Consider the following 21,365-nt stretch of genomic DNA (forward strand, 5'->3'; position numbering starts at 1 on the left):
AAGAATGAGCTGAGGGCAGGGTGTGGTGCTGTAGAAATGAGCTGAGGGTATGATGTTGAGCTGTATGAATGATATGAAGGTAGGCTGTGAAGCTGGAGTAATGACTCGAGGGCAGGCTGTAGAGCTGTAGGAATGAACCGAGGCTAGACTATCCAGATGTAGCAATGAGCTAAGGATGGTTTGTGAAGCTGTAGGAATGAGCCGAAAGCAGGCTTTGGAGCTGTAGGAATTCGCTGAAGGTAGGATGTGGAGCTGTAGAAATGAGCTGTGGGTATGATGTGGAGCTGTAGGAATGAGATGAGGGTAGGCTGTGAAGCTGGAGTATTGAGTCAGGGGTCGGCCGTGGAGCTGTAGGAATGAGCTGAGGGTAGGCTGTGCAGCTGCAGGAATGAGACGAGAGCAGGCTGTGCAGCTGCAGGAATGAGCTGAGAGAAGTATGTGCAGCTGGAGGAATGAGCCAGGAGCAGGCTGTGCAGCTGCAGGAATGAGCGGAGGGTAGGATGTGCAGGTGCAGGAATGAGCCGAGAGCAGGCTGTGCAGCTGCAGGAATGAGCTGAAAGAAGTATGTGCAGCTGCAGGAATGAGCCGAGAGCAGGCTGTGCAGCTGCAGGAATGAGCCGAGAGTAGGATGTGCAGTTGCAGGAATGAGCCGAGAGCAGGCTGTGCAGCTGCAGGAATGAGCTGAGAGAAGTATGTGGAGCTGCAGGAATGAGCCGAGAGAAGTATGTGATCTGCAGGAATGAGCTGAGGGTAGGATGCGGAGCTGCAGCAATGAGCTGAGGGTAGGATGTAGAGCAGCAGGAATGAGCTGAGGGCAGGCTGTGGAGCTTCAGGAATGAGCTGAGGGCAGGCTGTGGAGCTTCAGGAATGAGCTGAGGGCAGGCTGTGGACCTGTAGGAATGAGCCGAGAGAAGTATGTGGAGCTGCAGGAATGAGCTGAGGGTAGGATGTGGAGCTGCAGGAATGAGCTAAGGGTGGGATGTGGAGCTGCGTGAATGAGCTGAGGGTAGGATGTAGAGCTGCGGGAATGAGCTGAGGGCAGGCTTGGGAGCTGCAGGAATGAGAGAAGTATGTGGAGCTGCAGGAATGAGCTGAGGTTAGGATGTGGAGCTGCAGGAATGAGCCGAGAGCAGGCTGTAGAGCTGCTGGAATGAGCTGAGGGCAGGCTGTGCAGCTTCAGGAATGAGCTGAGAGCAGGCTGTGGAGCTTCATAAATGAGCTGAGGGCAGGCTGTGGACCTGTAGGAATGAGCAGAGAGAAGTATGTGGAGCTGCAGGAATGAGCTGAGGGTATGATGTGGAGCTGCAGGAATGAGCTGAGGGTAGGATGTGGAGCTGTGTGAATGAGGTGAGGGTAGGATGTAGAGCTGCGGGAATGAGCTGAGGGCAGGCTGTGGAGCTGCAGGAATGAGCCGAGAGAAGTATGTGGAGCTGCAGGAATGAGCTGAGGGTAGGATGTCGAGCTGCAGGAATGAGCCGAGAGCAGGCTGTGCAGCTGCAGGAATGAGCCGAGAGCAGGCTGTGCAGCTGCAGGAATGAGCCGAGAGCAGCGTGTGCAGCTGCAGGAATGAGCTGAGAGAAGAATGTGCAGCTGCAGGAATGAGCCGAGAGCAGGCCGTGCAGCTGCAGGAATGAGCCGAGAGCAGGATGTGAAGCTGCAGGAATGAGCTGAGAGAAGTATGTGCAGCTGCAGGAATGAGCCGAGAGCAGGCTGTGCAGCTGCAGGAATGAGCTGAGAGCAGGCTGTGCAGCTGCAGGAATGAGCCGAGAGCAGGCTGAGCAGCTGCAGGAATGAGCCGGGAGCAGGCTGTGCAGCTGCAGGAATGAGCTGAGGGTAGGATGTGCAGCTGCAGGAATGACCCGAGAGCAGGCTGTGCAGCTGCAGGAATGAGCTGAGAGAAGTATGTGCAGCTGCAGGAATGAGCCTAGAGCAGGCTGTGCAGCTGCAGGAATGAGCCGAGAGTAGGATGTGCAGTTGCAGGAATGAGCCGAGAGCAGGCTGTGCAGCTGCAGGAATGAGCTGGGGATAGGATGGTCAGCTGCAGGAATGAGCCGAGAGCAGGCCGTGCAGCTGCAGGAATGAGCTGAGAGAAGTATGTGCAGCTGCAGGAATGAGCCGAGAGCAGGCTGTGCAGCTGCAGGAATGAGATGAGGGTCGGATGTGCAGCTGCAGGAATGAGCTGAGGGCAGGCTGTGGAGCTGCAGGAGTGAGCCGAGAGAAGTATGTGGAGCTGCAGGAATGAGCCGAGGGTAGGATGCGGTGCTGCAGGAATGAGCTGAGGGTAGGATGTAGAGCTGCAGGAATGAGCTTAGGGCAGGCTGTGGAGCTTCAGGAATGAGCTGAGGGCAGGCTGTGGAGCTTCAGGGATGAGCTGAGGGCAGGCTGTGGACCTGTAGGAATGAGCCGAGAGAAGTATGTGGAGCTGCAGGAATGAGCTGAGGGTAGGATGTGGAGCTGCAGGAATGAGCTGAGGGTAGGATGTGGAACTGCGTGAATGAGCTGAGGGTAGGATGTAGAGCTGCGGGAATGAGCTGAGGGCAGGCTGTGGAGCTGCAGGAATGAGCCAAGAGAAGTATGTGGAGATGCAGGAATGAGCTGAGGGTAGGATATGGAGCTGCAGGAATGAGCTGAGGGTAGGATGTGGAGCTGCGGGAATGAGATGAGGGAAGGCTGTAGAGCTGCGGGAATGAGCTGAGGGTAGGATGAGTAGCTGTAGAATGAGCCGAGAGAAGTATGTGAGCTGCAGGAATGACCTGAGGGTAGGATGCAGAGCTTCAGGAATGAGCTGAGGGTAGGATGTAGAGCTGCGGAAATTAGATGAGGGCAGGCATTGGAGCTGCAGGGATGAGCTGAGGGTAGGATGCAGAGCTGCAGGAATGAGCCAAGAGAAGTATGTGAGCTAGGGAATGAGCTCAGAGTAGGATGTGGAGCTTCAGGAATGAGCTGAGGGCAGGCTGTGCAGCTGCAGGAATGAGCCGAGGGTAGGATGCGGAGCTGCAGGAAATGAGCTGAGGGTAGGATGTAGAGCTGCGGGAATGAGCTCAGAGCAGGCTGTGGAGCTTCAGGAATGAGCTGAGGGCAGGCTGTGGAGCTTCAGGAATGAGCTGAGGGCAGGCTGTGGAGCTGTCGGAGTGAGCTGAGAGAAGTGTGTTGAGCTGCAGTAATGAGCTGAGGATAGGATGTGGAGCTGCAGGAATGAGCTGAGGGTAGGATGTGTAGCTGCGTGAATGAGCTGAGGGTAGGATATAGAGCTGCGGGAATGAGCTGAGGTCAGGCTGTGGAGCTGCAGTAATGAGCTGAGGGTAGGATGTGGAGCTTCAGGAATGAGTCCAGAGCAGGCTGTAGAGCTGCAGGAATGAGCCAAGGGAAGTATGTGGAGGTGCAGGAATGAGCTGAGGATAGGATGTGGAGCTGCAGGAATGAGCCGAGGGAAGTATGTGAAGCTGCAGGAATGAGCTGAGGGTAGGATGTGGAGCTGTAGGAATGAGCCGAGAGAAGTATGTGAAGCTGCAGGAATGAGCTGAGGGTAGGATGTGGAGCTGCGGGAATGAGCTCAGAGCAGGCTGTGGAGCTTCAGGAATGAGCTGAGGGCAGGCTGTGGAGCTGCAGGAATGAGCTGAGGGTAGGATGTGGAGCTGTAGGAATGAGCCGAGAGAAGTATGTGAAGCTGCAGGAATGAGCTGAGGGTAGGATGTGGAGCTGCAGGAATGAGCTGAGGGTAGGATGCGGAGCTGCGTGAATGAGCTGAGGGTAGCATGTAGAGCTGCAGGAATGAGCTGAGGGCAGGCTGTGGAGCTGCAGGAATGAGCTGAGGGTAGGATGTGGAGCTGTAGGAATGAGCCGAGAGAAGTATGTGGAGCTGCAGGAATGAGCTGAGAGAAGTATGTGCAGCTGCAGGAATGAGCCGAGAGCAGGCTGTGCAGCCGCAGGAATGAGCTGAGAGCAGGCTGTGCAGCTGCAGGAATGAGCCGAGAGCAGGCTGTGTAGCTGCAGGAATGAGCTGAGAGAAGTATGTGCAGCTGGAGGAATGAGCCGAGAGTAGGCTGTGCAGCTGCAGGAATGAGCTGAGGGTAGGATGTGCAGCTGCAGGAATGAGCCGAGAGCAGGCTGTGCAGCTGCAGGAATGAGCTGAGAGAAGTATGTGCAGCTGCAGGAATGAGCCGAGAGCAGGCTGTGTAGCTGCAGGAATGAGTCGAGAGTAGGATGTGCAGCTGCAGGAATGAGCGGAGAGCAGGCTGTGCAGCTGCAGGAATGAGCTGAGGGTAGGAAGTGCAGCTGCAGGAATGAGCGGAGAGCGGGGTCTGCAGCTGCAGGAATGAGCTGAGAGAAGTATGTGAAGCTGCAGGAATGAGCTGAGGGTAGGATGTGGAGCTGCAGGAATGAGCTGACGGTAGGATGTGGAGCTGCGTGAATGAGCTGAGGGTAGGATGTAGAGCAGCGGGAATGAGCTGAGGGCAGGCTGTGGAGCTACAGAAATGAGCCGAGAGAAGTATGGGGAGCTGCAGGAATGAGCTGAGGGTAGGATGTGGAGCTGCAGGAATGAGCTGAGGGTAGGATGTGGAGCTGCAGTAATGAGCCGAGAACAGGCTGTAGAGCTGCAGGAATGAGTTGAGGGCAGGCTGTGGAGCTTCAGGAATGAGCTGAGGGCAGGCTGTGGAGCTTCAGGAATGAGCTGAGGGCAGGCTGTGGATCTGTAGGAATGAGCCGAGAGAAGTATGTGGAGCTGCAGGAATGAGCTGAGGGTAGGATGTGGAGCTGCGTGAATGAGCTGAGGGTAGGATGTAGAGCTGCGGGAATGAGCTGAGGGCAGGCTGTGGAGCTGCAGGAATGTGCCGAAAGAAGTATGTGAAGCTGCAGAAATGAGCTGTGGGTAGGATGTGAAGCTGCAGGAATGAGCCGAGAGCAGGCTGTGCAGCTGCAGGAATGAGCCGAGAGCAGGCTGTGCATCTGCAGGAATGAGCCGAGAGCAGGGTGTGCTGCTGCAGGAATGAGCTGAGGGTAGGATGAGTAGCTGTAGAATGAGCCGAGAGAAGTGTGTGAGCTGCAGGAATGACCTGAGGGTAGGATGCAGAGCTTCAGGAATGAGCTGAGGGTAGGATGTAGAGCTGCGGGAATTAGTTGAGGGCAGGCAGTGGAGCTGCAGGGATGAGCTGAGGGTCGGATGCGGAGCTGCAGGAATGAGCCAAGAGAAGTATGTGAGCTGGGGAATGAGCTGAGAGTAGGATGTGAAGCTTCAGGAATGAGCTGAGGGCAGGCTGTGCAGCTGCAGGAATGAGCCGAGGGTAGGATGCGGAGCTGCAGGAAATGAGCTCAGGGTAGGGTGTAGAGCTGCGGGAATGAGCTCAGAGCAGGCTGTGGAGCTTCAGGAATGAGCTGAGGGCAGGCTGTGGAGCTTTAGGAATGAGCTGAGGGCAGGCTGTGGAGCTGTAGGAGTGAGCTGAGAGAAGTGTGTTGAGCTGCAGTAATGAGCTGAGGATAGGATGTGGAGCTGCAGGAATGAGCTGAGGGTAGGATGTGGAGCTGCGTGAATGAGCTGAGGGTAGGATATAGAGCTGCGGGAATTAGCTGAGGTCAGGCTGTGGAGCTGCAGTAATGAGCTGAGGGTAGGATGTGGAGCTTCAGGAATGAGTCCAGAGCAGGCTGTAGAGCTGCAGGAATGAGCCAAGGGAAGTATGTGGAGCTGCAGGAATGAGCTGAGGATAGGATGTAGAGCTGCCGGAATGAGCCGAGGGAAGTATGTGGAGCTGCATGAATGAGCTGAGGGTAGGATGTGGAGCTGCAGGAATGAGCTGAGGGTAGGATGTGGAGCTGCGTGAATGAGCTGAGGGCAGGCTGTGGAGCTGCAAGAATGAGCTGAGGGTAGGATGTGGAGCTGTAGGAATGAGCCGAGAGAAGTATGTGGAGCTGCAGGAATGAGCTGAGAGAAGTATGTGCAGCTGCAGGAATGAGCCGAGAGCAGGCTGTGCAGCTGCAGGAATGAGCTGAGAGCAGGCTGTGCAGCTGCAGGAATGAGCCGAGAGCAGGTTGTGTAGCTGCAGGAATGAGCTGAGAGAAGTATGTGCAGCTGGAGGAATGAGCCGAGAGTAGGCTGTGCAGCTGCAGGAATGAACTGAGGGTAGGATGTGCAGCTGCAGGAATGAGCCGAGAGCAGGCTTTGCAGCTGCAGGAATGAGCTGAGAGAAGTATGTGCAGCTGCAGGAATGAGCCGAGAGCAGGCTGTGTAGCTGCAGGAATGAGCCGAGAGTAGGATGTGCAGCTGCAGGAATGAGCCGAGAGCAGGCTGTGCAGCTGCAGGAATGAGCTGAGGGTAGGAAGTGCAGCTGCAGGAATGAGCGGAGAGCGGGGTCTGCAGATGCAGGAATGAGCTGAGAGAAGTATGTGCAGCTGCAGGAATGAGCTGAGGGCAGGCTGTGCAGCTGCAGGAACGAGCCGAGGGCAGGCTGTGGAGCTTCAGGAATGAGCTCAGGGCAGGCTGTGGAGCTGCAGGAGTGAGCCGAGAAAAGTATGTGGAGCTGCAGGAATGAGCCGAGAGAAGTATGTGAGCTGCAGGAATGAGCCGAGGGTAGGATGTAGAGCTGCAGGAATGAGCTGAGGGCAGGCTGTGGAGCTTCAGGAATGAGCTGAGGGCAGGCTGTGGAGCTTCAGGAATGAGCTGAGGGCAGGCTGTGTACCTGTAGGAATGAGCCGAGAGAAGTATGTGAAGCTGCAGGAATGAGCTGAGGGTAGGATGTGGAGCTGCAGGAATGAGCTGACGGTAGGATGTGGAGCTGCGTGAATGAGCTGAGGGTAGGATGTAGAGCAGCGGGAATGAGCTGAGGGCAGGCTGTGGAGCTACAGAAATGAGCCGAGAGAAGTATGGGGAGCTGCAGGAATGAGCTGAGGGTAGGATGTGGAGCTGCAGGAATGAGCTGAGGGTAGGATGTGGAGCTGCAGGAATGAGCCGAGAGCAGGCTGTAGAGCTGCAGGAATGAGTTGAGGGCAGGCTGTGGAGCTTCAGGAATGAGATGAGGGCAGGCTGTGGAGCTTCAGGAATGAGCTGAGGGCAGGCTGTGGACCTGTAAGAATGAGCCGAGAGAAGTATGTGGAGCTGCAGGAATGAGCTGAGGGTAGGATGTGGAGCTGCGTGAATGAGCTGAGGGTAGGATGTAGAGCTGCGGGAATGAGCTGAGGGCAGGCTGTGGAGCTGCAGGAATGAGCCGAAAGAAGTATGTGGAGCTGCAGGAATGAGCTGAGGGTAGGATGTGGAGCTGCAGGAATGAGCCGAGAGCAGGCTGTGCAGCTGCAGGAATGAGCCGAGAGCAGGCTGTGCATCTGCAGGAATGAGCCGAGAGCAGGGTGTGCAGCTGCAGGAATGTAATGAAAGAAGTATGGGCAGCTGCAGGAATGAGCCGAGAGCAGGCTGTGCAGCTGCAGGAATGAGCTGAGGGTAGGATGTGCAGCTGGAGGAATGAGACAAGAGCAGGCTGTGCAGCTGCAGGAATGAGCTGAGAGAAGTATGTGCAGCTGCAGGATCGAGCCGAGAGCAGGCTCTGCAGCTGCAGGAATGAACTGAGGGTATGATGTGCAGCTGCAGGAATGAGCCGAGAGCAGGGTGTGCAGCTGCAGGAATGAGCTGAGAGAAGTATGTGCAGCTGCAGGAATGAGCCGAGAGCAGGCTGTGCAGCTGCAGGAATGAGCTGAGAGCAGGCTGTGCAGCTGCAGGAATGAGCCGAGAGCAGGCTGTGTAGCTGCATGAATGAGCTGAGAGAAGTATGTGCAGCTGGAGGAATGAGCCGAGAGTAGGCTGTGCAGCTGCAGGAATGAACTGAGGGTAGGATGTGCAGCTGCAGGAATGAGCCGAGAGCAGGCTTTGCAGCTGCAGGAATGAGCTGAGAGAAGTATGTGCAGCTGCAGGAATGAGCCGAGAGCAGGCTGTGTAGCTGCAGGAATGAGCCGAGAGTAGGATGTGCAGCTGCAGGAATGAGCCGAGAGCAGGCTGTGCAGCTGCAGGAATGAGCTGAGGGTAGGAAGTGCAGCTGCAGGAAAGAGCGGAGAGCGGGGTCTGCAGATGCAGGAATGAGCTGAGAGAAGTATGTGCAGCTGCAGGAATGAGCTGAGGGCAGGCTGTGCAGCTGCAGGAACGAGCCGAGGGCAGGCTGTGGAGCTTCAGGAATGAGCTCAGGGCAGGCTGTGGAGCTGCAGGAGTGAGCAGAGAAAAGTATGTGGAGCTGCAGGAATGAGCCGAGAGAAGTATGTGACCTGCAGGAATGAGCCGAGGGTAGGATGTAGAGCTGCAGGAATGAGCTGAGGGCAGGCTGTGGAGCTTCAGAAATGAGCTGAGGGCAGGCTGTGGAGCTTCAGGAATGAGCTGAGGGCAGGCTGTGTACCTGTAGGAATGAGCCGAGAGAAGTATGTGAAGCTGCAGGAATGAGCTGAGGGTAGGATGTGGAGCTGCAGGAATGAGCTGACGGTAGGATGTGGAGCTGCGTGAATGAGCTGAGGGTAGGATGTAGAGCAGCGGGAATGAGCTGAGGGCAGGCTGTGGAGCTACAGAAATGAGCCGAGAGAAGTATGGGGAGCTGCAGGAATGAGCTGAGGGTAGGATGTGGAGCTGCAGGAATGAGCTGAGGGTAGGATGTGGAGCTGCAGGAATGAGCCGAGAGCAGGCTGTAGAGCTGCAGGAATGAGTTGAGGGCAGGCTGTGGAGCTTCAGGAATGAGCTGAGGGCAGGCTGTGGAGCTTCAGGAATGAGCTGAGGGCAGGCTGTGGACCTGTAAGAATGAGCCGAGAGAAGTATGTGGAGCTGCAGGAATGAGCTGAGGGTAGGATGTCGAGCTGCGTGAATGAGCTGAGGGTAGGATGTAGAGCTGCGGGAATGAGCTGAGGGCAGGCTGTGGAGCTGCAGGAATGAGCCGAAAGAAGTATGTGGAGCTGCAGGAATGAGCTGAGGGTAGGATGTGGAGCTGCAGGAATGAGCCGAGAGCAGGCTGTGCAGCTGCAGGAATGAGCCGAGAGCAGGCTGTGCATCTGCAGGAATGAGCCGAGAGCAGGGTGTGCAGCTGCAGGAATGTAATGAAAGAAGTATGGGCAGCTGCAGGAATGAGCCGAGAGCAGGCTGTGCAGATGCAGGAATGAGCTGAGGGTAGAATGTGCAGCTGGAGGAATGAGACAAGAGCAGGCTGTGCAGCTGCAGGAATGAGCTGAGAGAAGTATGTGCAGCTGCAGGATCGAGCCGAGAGCAGGCTGTGCAGCTGCAGGAATGAACTGAGGGTAGGATGTGCAGCTGCAGGAATGAGCCGAGAGCAGGGTGTGCAGCTGCAGGAATGAGCTGAGAGAAGTGTGTGCAGCTGCAGGAATGAGCCGAGAGCAGGCTGTGCAGCTGCAGGAATGAGCCGAGAGCAGGCTGTGCAGCTGCAGGAATGAGCCGAGAGCAGGCTGTGCAGCTGCAGGAATGAGCCGAGAGCAGGCTGTGCAGCTGCAGGAATTAGCTGAGAGAAGTATGTGCAGCTGCAGGAATGAGCCGAGAGCAGGCTGTGCAGCTGCAGGAATGAGCTGAGGGTAGGATGTGCAGCTGCAGGAATGAGCCGAGGGCAGGCTGTGGAGCTGCAGGAGTGAGCCGAGAGAAGTATGTGGCGCTGCAGGAATGAGCAAGGGTAGGATGCGGAGCTGCAGGAATGAGCTGAGGGTAGGATGTAGAGCTGCAGGAATGAGCTGAGGGCCGGCTGTGGAGCTTCAGGAATGAGCTGAGGGCAGGCTGCGGAGCTTCAGGGATGAGCTGAGGGCAGGCTGTGGACCTGTAGGAATGAGCCGAGCGAAGTATGTGGAGCTGCAGGAATGAGCTGAGGGTAGGATGTGGAGCTGCAGGAATGAGCTGAGGGTAGGATGTGGAACTGCGTGAATGAGCTGAGGGTAGGATGTAGATCTGCGGGAATGAGCTGAGGGCAGGCTGTGGAGCTGCGTGAATGAGCCAAGGGAAGTATGTGGAGCTGCAGGAATGAGCTGAGGGTAGGATATGGAGCTGCAGGAATGAGCTGAGGGTAGGATGTGGAGCTGCGGGAATGAGCTGAGGGCAGGCTGTGAAGCTGCGGGAATAAGCTGACGGTAGGATGTGGAGCTGCAGGAATGAGCTGAGGGTAGGATAAGTAGCTGTAGGAATGAGCCGAGAGAAGTATGTGAGCTGCAGGAAAGAGATGAGGGCAGGATGTTGAGCTGCAGGAATGAGCCGAGAGAAGTATGTGAGCTGCAGGAATGACCTGAGGGTAGGATGCAGAGCTTCAGGAATGAGCTGAGGGTAGGATGTAGAGCTGCGGGAATTAGATGAGGGCAGGCAGTGGAGCTGCAGGGATGAGCTGAGGGTAGGATGCGGAGCTGCAGGAATGAGCCGAGAGAAGTATGTGAGCTGCGGAATGAGCTGAGAGTAGGATGTGGAGCTTCAGGAATGAGCTGAGGGCAGTCTGTGCAGCTGCAGGAATGAGCCGAGGGTAGGATGCGGAGCTGCAGTAAATGAGCTGAGGGTAGGATGTAGAGCTGTGGGAATGAGCTCAGAGCAGGCTGTGGAGATTCAGGAATGAGCTGAGGGTAGTCTGTGGAGCTTCATGAATGAGCTGAGGGCAGGCTGTGGAGCTGTAGGAATGAGCTGAGAGAAGTATGTTGAGCTGCAGGAATGAGCTGAGGATAGGATGTGGAGCTGCAGGAATGAGCTGAGGGTAGGATGTGGAGCTGCGTGAATGAGCTGAGGGTAGGATGTAGAGCTGCGGGAATGAGCTGAGGGCAGGCTGTGGAGCTGCAGTAATGAGCTGAGGGTAGGATGTGGAGCTTCAGGAATGAGCCCAGAGCAGGCTCTAGAGCTGCAGGAATGAGCCGAGGGAAGTATGTGGAGCTGCAGGAATGAGCTGAGGATAGGATGTGGAGCTGCAGGAATGAGCCAAGGGAAGTATGTGGAGCTCCAGGAATGAGCTGAGGGTAGGATGTGGAGCTGCAGGAATGAGCTGAGGGTAGGATGTGGAGCTGCGTGAATGAGCTGAGGGTAGGATGTAGAGCTGCGGGAATGAGCTGAGGGCAGGCTGTGGAGCTGCAGGAATGAGCTGAGGGTAGGATGTGGAGCTGTAGGAATGAGCCGAGAGAAGTATGTGGAGCTGCAGGAATGAGCTGAGAGAAGTATGTGCAGCTGCAGGAATGAGCCAAGAGCAGGCTGTGCAGCTGCAGGAATCAGCTGAGAGGAGTATGTGCAGCTGGAGGAATAAGCCAAGAGTAGGCTGTGCAGCTGCAGGAATGAGCTGAGGGTAGGATGTGCAGCTGCAGTAATGAGCCGAGAGCAGGCTGTGCAGCTGCAGGAATGAGCTGAGAGAAGTATGTGCAGCTGCAGGAATGAGCCGAGAGCAGGCTGTGTAGCTGCAGGAATGAGCCGAGAGTAGGATGTGCAGCTGCAGGAATGAGCCGAGAGCAGGCTGTGCAGCTGCAGGAATGAGCTGAGGGTAGCAAGTGCAGCTGCAGGAATGAGCTGAGAGAAGTATGTGCAGCTGCAGGAATGAGCTGAGGGCAGGCTGTGCAGCTGCAGGAACGAGCCGAGGGCAGGCTGTGGAGCTTCAGGAATGAGCCGAGAGAAGTATGTGGAGCTGCAGGAATGAGCCGAGAGAAGTATGTGAGCTGCAGGAATGAGCCGAGGGTAGGGTGTAGAGCTGCAGGAATGAACTGAGGGCAGGCTGTGGAGCTTCAGGAATGAGCTGAGGGCAGGCTGTGGAGCTTCAGGAATGAGCTGAGGGCAGGCTGTGGACCTGTAGGAATGAGCCGAGAGAAGTATGTGGAGCTGCAGGAATGAGCTGAGGGTAGGATGTGGAGCTGCAGGAATGAGCTGACGGTAGGATGTGGAGCTACGTGAATGAGCTGAGGGTAGGATGTAGAGCTGCAGGAATGAGCTGAGGGCAGGCTGTGGAGCTTCAGGAAAGAGCTGAGGGCAGGCTGTGGAGCTTCAGGAATGAGCTGAGGGCAGGCTGTCGAGCTGTTGGAATGAGCCGAGAGAAGTATGTGGAGCTGCAGGAATGAGCTGAGGGTAGGATGTAGAGCTGTGGGAATGAGCTGAGGGCAGGCTGTAGAGCTGCAGGAATGAGCCAAGGGAAGTATGTGGAGCTGCAGGAATGAGCTGAGGGTAGTATGTGCAGCTGCAGGAATGAGCTGCGGCTAGGATGTCGAGCTGTGGGAATGAGCTGAGGGTCGGATGTAGAGCTGCAGGAATGAGCTGAGGGCAGGCTGTGGAGCTTCAGGAATGAGCTGAGGGCAGGCTGTGGAGCTCCAGGAATGAGCTGAGGGCAGGCTGTGGACCTGTAGGAATGAGCCGAGGGTAGGATGTGGAGCTGAAGGAATGAGCTGAGGGTAGGATGTGGAGCTGCAGGAATGAGCTGAGGGTAGGATGTGGAGCTGCGTGAATGAGCTGAGGGTAGGATGTAGAGCTGCGGGAATGAGCTGAGGGCAGGCTGTGGAGCTACAGGAATGAGCTGAGGGTTGGATGTGGAGCTGCAGGAATGAGCTGAGGGCAGGCTGTAGAGCTGCAGGAATGAGCCGAGGGAAGTATGTGGAGCTGCAGGAATGAGCTGAGGGTAGGATGTGGAGCTGCAGGAATGAGCTGAGGGTAGGATGTGGAGCTGCGTGAATGAGCCGAGGGTAGGATGTAGAGCTGCAGGAATGAGCTGAGGGCAGGCTGTGGAGCTTCAGGAATGAGCTGAGGGCAGGCTGTGGAGCTGTAGGAATGAGCCGAGAGAAGTATGTGGAGCTGCAGGAATGAGCTGAGGGTAGGATGTGGAGCTGCAGGAATGAGCTGAGGGTGGGATCTGGAGCTGCGGGAATGAGCTGAGGGTAGGATGTGGAGCTGCAGGAATGAGCCGAGAGAAGTATGTGAGCTGCAGGAATGAGCTGAGGGTAGGATGCAGAGCTTCAGGAATGAGCTGAGGGTAGGATGTAGTGCTGCGGGAATGAGCTGAAGGCAGGCAGTGGAGCTGCAGGAATGAGCTGAGGGTAGGATGCGGAGCTGCACGAACGAGCCGAAGAAGCATGTGTGCTGCAGGAATGAGCTGAGGGCAGGCTGTGGTGCTGTAGGAATGAGCTGAGGGTAGGATGTGGAGCTGTAGGAATGAGCCGAGAGAAGTATGTGAAGCTGCAGGAATGAGCTGAGGGTAGGATGTGGAGCTGCAGGAATGAGCCGAGGTAAGTATGTGGAGCTGCAGGAATGAGCTGAGGGTAGGATGTGGAGCTGCAGGAATGAGCTGAGGGTAGGATGTGGAGCTGCGTGAATGAGCTGAGGGTAGGATCTAGAGCTGCAGGAATGAGCTGAGGGCAGGCTGTGCAGCTTCAGGAATGAGCTGAGGGTAGGATGTAGAGTTGCGGGAATGAGCTGAGGGCAGGCTGTGGAGCTGCAGGAATGAGCTGAGGGTAGGATGTGGAGCTGTAGGAATGAGCCGAGAGAAGTATGTGAAGCTGCAGGAATGAGCTGAGGGTAGGATGTGGAGCTGCAGGAATGAGCTGAGGGTAGGATGTGGAGCTGCGTGAATGAGCTGAGGGTAGGATGTAGAGTTGCGGGAATGAGCTGAGGGCAGGCTGTGGAGCTGCAGTAATGAGCTGAGGGTAGGATATGGAGCTTCAGGAATGAGCCCAGAGCAGGCTGTAGAGCTGCCGGAATGAGCCGAGGGAAGTATGTGGAGCTGCAGGAATGAGCTGAGGGTAGGATGTGGAGCTGCAGGAATGAGCCGAGGTAAGTATGTGGAGCTGCAGGAATGAGCTGAGGGTAGGATGTGGAGCTGCAGGAATGAGCTGAGGGTAGGATGTGGAGCTGCGTGAATGAGCTGAGGGTAGGATGTAGAGCTGCAGGAATGAGCTGAGGGCAGGCTGTGGAGCTTCAGGAATGAGCTGTGGGTAGGATGTGGAGCTGCGTGAATGAGCTGAGGGTAGGATGTGGAGCTGCAGGAATGAGCTGAGGGTAGGATGTGGAGCTGCGTGAATGAGCTGAGGGTAGGATGTAGAGCTGCAGGAATGAGCTGAGGGCAGGCTGTGGAGCTGCAGGAATGAGCTGAGGGTAGGATGTGGAGCTGCAGGAATAAGCTGAGGGCAGGATGTAGAGCTGCAGGAATGAGCCGAGGGAAGTATGTGGAGCTGCAGGAATGAGCTGAGGGTAGGATGTGGAGCTGCAGGAATGATCTGAGGGTAGGATGTGGAGCTGCGTGAATGAGCTGAGGGTAGGATGTAGAGCTGCAGGAATGAGCTGAGGGCAGGCTGTGGAGCTTCAGGAAAGAGCTGAGGGCAGGCTGTGGAGCTTCAGGAATGAGCTGAGGGCAGGCTGTCGAGCTGTTGGAATGAGCCGAGAGAAGTATGTGGAGCTGCAGGAATGAGCTGAGGGTAGGATGTAGAGCTGTGGGAATGAGCTGAGGGCAGGCTGTAGAGCTGCAGGAATGAGCCAAGGGAAGTATGTGGAGCTGCAGGAATGAGCTGAGGGTAGTATGTGCAGCTGCAGGAATGAGCTGCGGCTAGGATGTCGAGCTGTGGGAATGAGCTGAGGGTCGGATGTAGAGCTGCAGGAATGAGCTGAGGGCAGGCTGTGGAGCTTCAGGAATGAGCTGAGGGCAGGCTGTGGAGCTCCAGGAATGAGCTGAGGGCAGGCTGTGGACCTGTAGGAATGAGCCGAGGGTAGGATGTGGAGCTGAAGGAATGAGCTGAGGGTAGGATGTGGAGCTGCAGGAATGAGCTGAGGGTAGGATGTGGAGCTGCGTGAATGAGCTGAGGGTAGGATGTAGAGCTGCGGGAATGAGCTGAGGGCAGGCTGTGGAGCTACAGGAATGAGCTGAGGGTTGGATGTGGAGCTGCAGGAATGAGCTGAGGGCAGGCTGTAGAGCTGCAGGAATGAGCCGAGGGAAGTATGTGGAGCTGCAGGAATGAGCTGAGGGTAGGATGTGGAGCTGCAGGAATGAGCTGAGGGTAGGATGTGGAGCTGCGTGAATGAGCCGAGGGTAGGATGTAGAGCTGCAGGAATGAGCTGAGTGCAGGCTGTGGAGCTTCAGGAATGAGCTGAGGGCAGGCTGTGGAGCTGTAGGAATGAGCCGGGAGAAGTATGTGAGCTGCAGGTATGAGCTGAGGGCAGGCTGTGGAGCTTCAGAAATGAGCTGAGGGCAGGCTGTGCAGCTGCAGGAATGAGCTGAGGGCAGGCTGTGGAGCTTCAGGAATGAGCTGAGGGCAGGCCGTGGAGCTTCCGGAATGAGCTGAGGGCAGGCTGTGGAGCTGTAGGAATGAGCCGAGAGCAGGCTGTGATGCTGAAGGAATGAGCTAAGGGTATGATGTGGAGCTGCAAGAATGAGCTGAGGGCAGGTTGTGGTGCTGTAGAAATTAGCTGAGGGTATGATCTTGAGCTGTATGAATGATATGAAGGTAGGCTGTGAAGCTGGAGTAATGACTCGAGGGCAGGCTGTAGAGCTGTAGGAATGAACCGAGGCTAGACTGTCCAGATGTAGCAATGAGCTAAGGATGGTTTGTGAAGCTGTAGGAATGAGCCGAAAGCAGGCTTTGGAGCTGTAGGAATTCGCTGAAGGTAGGATGTGGAGCTGTAGAAATGAGCTGTGGGTATGATGTGGAGTTGTAGGAATGAGATGAGGGTAGGCTGTGAAGCTGGAGTATTGAGTCAGGGGTCGGCCGTGGAGCTGTAGGAATGAGCTGAGGGTAGGCTGTGGAGTTGCAGCAATGAGTCGAGGGTAGGCTGTGGAGCTGCAGGCATGAGCTGAAAGCAGGCCTCAGGCTATAGGAATGGGCTGAAGGAAGGCCTCAGAGCTGTAACAATGAGCTGAAGGCAGGCCCCAGGGCTGTAGGAATTAGCTGAAGGGAAGCTGTGCAGTTGAGATGTTTTTGAGCTCAGTGGATTGCCTTGTGGCTGAGTGTAGGTGGTGGAGTCCTGTCTTCTTCTTGCTGATAGATTTTTATCCATCAGTGTGATTTTTGGATACCAAGGCTTGAGCCTCATTACTCCATCCTCTCGGGTTGAGTGTGGAGCCTCATTACTCCCTCCTCTTGGGTTGAGTGTGGAGCCGCAGTAGCCCATCTTCTCGGGTTGAGTATGTAGTCGTGGGTTAGGATTCTTCTTGGTCTGTGTGGACTTGTCACAGTAGGGCTGAGGATGTAGTCGTGGGTTAGGATTCTTCATGGTCTGTGTGGACTTGTCACAGTACGGCTGAGGGTGTAGTCGTGTGTTAGGATTCTTCATGGTCTGTGTGGACATGTTACAGTAGGGCTGAGGATGTAGTTGTGGGTTAGGATTCTTCATGGTCTGTGTGGACTTGTCACAGTAGGGCTGAGGATGTAGTCGTGGGTTAGGATTCTTCATGGTCTGTGTGGACTTGTCACAGTAGGGCTGAGGATGTAGTCGTGGGTTAGGATTCTTCATGGTCTGTGTGGACTTGTCACAGTAGGGCTGAGGATGTGGTCGTGGGTTATGCTCTTCATGGTGTGTGTGGATTTGTCACAGTAGGGCTGAGGATGTGGTCGTGGGTTAGGATTCTTCATGGTCTGTGTGCACTTGTCAAAGTAGGGCTGAGGATGTAGTCGTGGGTTAGGATTCTTCATGGTCTGTGTGGACTTGTCACAGTAGGGCTGAGGATGTAGTCGTGGGTTAGGATTTTTCTTGGTCTGTGTGGACTTGTCACAGTAGGGCTGAGGGTGTAGTCGTGTGTTAGGATTCTTCATGGTCTGTGTGGACATGTTACAGTAGGGCTGAGGATGTAGTCGTGGGTTAGGATTCTTCATGGTCTGTGTGGACTTGTCACAGTAGGGCTGAGGATGTAGTCGTGGGTTAGGATTCTTCATGGTCTGTGTGGACTTGTCACAGTAGGGCTGAGGATGTAGTCGTGGGTTAGGATTCTTCATGGTCTGTGTGGACTTGTCACAGTAGGGCTGAGGATGTGGTCGTGGGTTATGCTCTTCATGGTGTGTGTGGATTTGTCACAGTAGGGCTGAGGATGTGGTCGTGGGTTAGGATTCTTCATGGTCTGTGTGCACTTGTCAAAGTAGGGCTGAGGATGTAGTCGTGGGTTAGGATTCTTCATGGTCTGTGTGGACTTGTAACAGTAGGGCTGAGGATGTAGTCGTGGGTTAGGATTCTTCATGGTCTGTGTGGACTTGTAACAGTAGGGCTGAGGATGTAGTCGTGGGTTAGGATTCTTCATGGCCTGTGTGGACTTGTCACAGTAGGGCTGAGGATGTAGTCGTGGGTTAGGATTTTTCTTGGTCTGTGTGGACTTGTCACAGTAGGGCTGAGGATGTAGTCGTGGGTTAGGCTCTTCTTGGTCTGTGTGGACTTGTCAGAAGTACGGCTGAGGATGTAGTCGCGGGTTGGGATTCTTCATGGTCTGTGTGCACTTGTCACAGTAGGGCTGAGGATGTAGTCGTGGGTTAGGATTCTTCATGGTCTGTGTGGACTTGTCGCAGTAGGGCTGAGGATGTACTTGTGGGTTAGGATTTTTCTTGGTCTGTGTGGACTTGTCACAGTAGGGCTGAGGATGTAGTCGTGGGTTAGGATTCTTCTTGGTCTGTGTGGACTTGTCACAGTACGGCTGAGGATGTAGTCGCGGGTTGGGATTCTTCATGGTCTGTGTACACTTGTCACAGTAGGGCTGAGGATGTAGTCGCGGGTTAGGATTCTTCATGGTCTGTGTGGACTTGTCACAGTAGGGCTGAGGATGTAGTCGTGGGTTAGGATTCTTCATGGTCTGTGTGGACTTGTCACAGTAGGGCTGATGATGTAGTCGTGGGTTAGGATTTTTCTTGGTCTGTGTGGACTTGTCACAGTAGGGTTGGTGTCACAGGGTCTTTGCCATGATGGGAGGGTGGTGGAGTGATGGGAGGGTGGATTGTGCAGGGATTAGGATTGGCTGTGGAAGCATGGGGATGGTGGTTTGGCACTAGGGTGAGCTGGGGCTCTGCTGTAAGGATGGACCCTGGAAGGGTGGGTGTGGTACTGCATGGCAGGGCGTGGGGACTGGGGCACTGTTGGTTTTGTGCGTGCCCTGATGTCACTCTTGCCATCTTTCTTTCCACAGTATCTTGGATTCTCTGGACATCTTGAACTCCGGGTGCCAGGCAGACGAGTGCTTTGCACTGTGTGACAGGAGAGTTTGCTGGATTGTGGCACACCCATAGAGCACTGGATTGTGGGACACCCCTAGAGCACTGGATCGTGGCACACCCCTAGAGCACTGGATTGTGGGACACCCCTAGAGCACTGGATTGTGGCACACCCCTAGAGCACTGGATCGTGGCACACCCCTAGAGCACTGGATTGTGGGACACCCCTAGAGCACTGGATTGTGGGACACCCCTAGAGCACTGGATTGTGGGAGATCTATGTGTTGGATAGTGAAACTGCACGACCTAGGGCACTGACTGCAAGAACTCCAAGTAGCCTGACACGTGGGAACGGGCAGTGAGTTTCTCTGTGTAACACCCGATTGCCTTGGCTTGAGGGCAGCCAAGTGCCTAGAATTGTGGGCATCTGGGTGAATTAGCTCGTGGGCATCGGAGTGCAGCCGTCTGGTACAACCAATATCTGCGGGTTGTGGGACACCAGAGTGCAGCAGATCGTGGGACACCAGAGTGCAGCGCAGTGCAGCAGATTGTGGGACACCAGAGCGCAGCAGATTGTGGGACACCAGAGTGCAGCGGAGTGCAGCAGATTGTGGAACACCAGAGTGCAGCGGAGCGCGGCAGATTGTGGGACACCAGAGTGCAGCGGAGTGCAGCAGATTGTGGGACACAGGAGTGCAGCAGATTGTGGGACACCAGAGTGCAGCAGGTTGTGGGATTGTGGGACACCAGAGTGCTGCAGATTGTGGGACACCAGAGTGCTGCAGATTGTGGGACACCAGAGTGCAGCAGGTTGTGGGACACCAGAGTGCAGCAGAGTGCAGCAGATTGTGGGACACCAGAGTGCAGCAGGTTGTGGGACACCAGAGTTCAGCAGGTTGTAGGAAACCAGAGTGCTGCAGATTGTGGGACGCCAGAGTGCAGCAGGTTTTGGGACACCAGAGTGCTGCAGATTGGGGGACACCAGAGTGCAGCAGAGTGCAGCAGATTGTGGGACACCAGAGTGCAGCAGATTGTGGGACACCAGAGTGCAGCAGGTTGTGGGACACCAGAGTGCTGCAGATTGTGGGACACCAGAGTGCAGCGGATTGTGGGACACCAGAGTGCTGCAGATTGTGGGACACCAGAGTGCAGCGGATTGTGGGACACCAGAGTGCAGCGGAGTGCAGCGGATTGTGGGACACCAGAGTGCAGCAGAGTGCAACGTATTGTGGGACACCAGAGTGCATCGGATTGTGGGACACCAGAGTGCAGCAGAGTGCAGCGGAGTGCAGCAGATTGTGGGAAATCAGAGTGCAGCGGGTTGTATCTGCAGAAGATGGGCTCCGGGTCATCCACGTACCGAGCCAGGGTGATTTACCTGGACATCGATGGCAGGTTGCAGAAGGTAAGTTGCTCTGGCAGCAGGGGGGCATGACCTATCACATGAAGGGGGTCAGGCCCATGTCCATTCTGTTGGAGTTAGCACCAGCAACCAATGTATTTCCAGTCTTAAACAGCACATCCATGGGAAAAGCATTGCTTTGATGTTTGCACAAGGACTTGACTAACTTGGTTGTTTAGTGGTTGGTAGTAGTCTACTTTTAGTGGCACTGCTGGGGTCGGCCTCCAGGGTGAGGGTTTAGTCCAGTGGTGAAGATTGTGATGCTGATAGGATGGAGGTGCAGCAGCTCTGGTCTACTGGTTGGGAGTCTACTGGTGCTTTGGTAAAGGATGGCCTAACACTTTGTGTGGTCCAGTTTCTACTATGACAGATGGCCTTTTGTTTGGTCTGCGCTTCATATGGCAGCTTTTCTCGTGATTGAGATTGGTCAGCTCTACTAGGATCTCTTGCTGAGTGATTGGAATTAGTCATCTTATAGAGTGAGGCTTTTCTCCATGCTGGGCTGGCTCTGTGCCAAGAATGAGGGCTGCGCCTTTGGTTTTGATTGGTGTGCACTTGGAGTCTGATGGATGGCCTAACGGTTGGGAGTGGACTGCATTTGGATTACGACTGGCCGTTAGGCAGAATCCTGTGCAATTCCCTTGGGGAACGCTGCAAAAGACTACAGGAGTAAGCAGTAAACCCAATTGGTAGCAGTCTGCACCACCCACATTTACCTGGTTGCTGTGGCTGAGCAGTCAGACTTCTCTCAAGGAGAGTAGGGCAGTATATAGAGTATACACAATAGGGCTAAAGGGCTAAAAACACAGTACAGCAAACAAACACTGACCAGAGCTTTGTAGAAAAGTATATAATTATTTATTTAAAACACACTTTAGGCAATATACTAGCACTCTAAATCAAAAGCAAGTTAAAACACAGTCAGGTAAAGTATACACACCTCCCTTAATAACTATTAGACAAGTCAGAATTAAAACACCACGATTTGTTAAACAGAGGTGAGCGCATAACCTGATGGCACTTCAATAGTTCAGTTAAAGGGAGAGAAAAAGGCAGAGCATCAAAATAAAACAGGTCCCAACACTTTTAGGAGTTCTCAGCAAGGGAATAAAGGCAGTATAGACTGTAGAGCCAAAGTTCATAGGCCAGGCCCACTTAAAAGGGAGCAAAGCAAATGTGCCCAGGATCACACGGTTTAACAATGCACTAAAAGTCTTTGCAGAATGTTGGGTAAACTGAAAAAAGGGAGGCCAGGCAGGACACAGTACCTTAAACAGAGAGGAAGCTCCAGCGGTGGCAGTTGTTCCTGGCAGTGGTTGCAGTTTGTTGTTTCGACCAGGGGAAGAGAGGATCTCATCGAGGAGGAAACGTGGAGTCGTTGCACTGCACAGGGATGAAACCAGCCGCGGAGTTTGTCAATAAAAAGGAGCATTCCTTTTATTGGCGGTCAAAGTGGTGAAGCTTGGCTATCCGGCCGCTGGGGTGCTTGGCACGGGAGATTCGACCAAGAGACGTCTTTGGAAGGCGAAAAGGGCGAACTGGTTGGTCCCACCAGCTCAGAGGAAGAAGACTCGTCCAGCAGAAGATCTTCTCTTGTCATCAGGAAAGTGGTGAGGTAGTTGCAGCAGGGCTTCACTAGTGGTGTCGTCGTTGCAGATGGCTCAGCTTCTTCCCTCTTCGGATTCTTAGGTCCTGTGGCGACTTCTGAAGTTCCACTCCCAAAGGCCCTGCTTTTATGCAGAAAAACCCCCATTCATCAGCCTAGCTGTCAATCACACATGCTGGGCGGCTCACCAATTGGCCAATCAGAGTAGAGTGCGATTTGGGTTGCCGATGCAACGCAGTCCAGGGTGCCAATTCCCCCCTCCACCCCTCCTGTGGAACCCAGACAGAGTGG

The 21,365-nt window shown here is 54.9% G+C and overlaps 1 protein-coding gene across 1 annotated transcript in view; it reads left to right on the plus strand.

The window, feature by feature from the left end:
• Positions 1 to 21,365, plus strand: part of PDE9A (phosphodiesterase 9A) — a 543,111-nt gene that overhangs the window by 63,735 nt on the left and 458,011 nt on the right. The window contains exon 2 of the mRNA XM_069635653.1: positions 18,042 to 19,471. Coding sequence (XP_069491754.1) covers positions 19,403 to 19,471 — 69 coding nt within the window. The 5' untranslated portion in view covers positions 18,042 to 19,402. The remainder of the gene's footprint in view (positions 1 to 18,041; positions 19,472 to 21,365) is intronic.

Source organism: Ambystoma mexicanum, chromosome 7p, assembly GCF_040938575.1.
Source record: "Ambystoma mexicanum isolate Mex_15411 chromosome 7p, UKY_AmexF1_1, whole genome shotgun sequence".
NCBI classification, from domain to species: Eukaryota; Metazoa; Chordata; class Amphibia; order Caudata; family Ambystomatidae; genus Ambystoma; species Ambystoma mexicanum.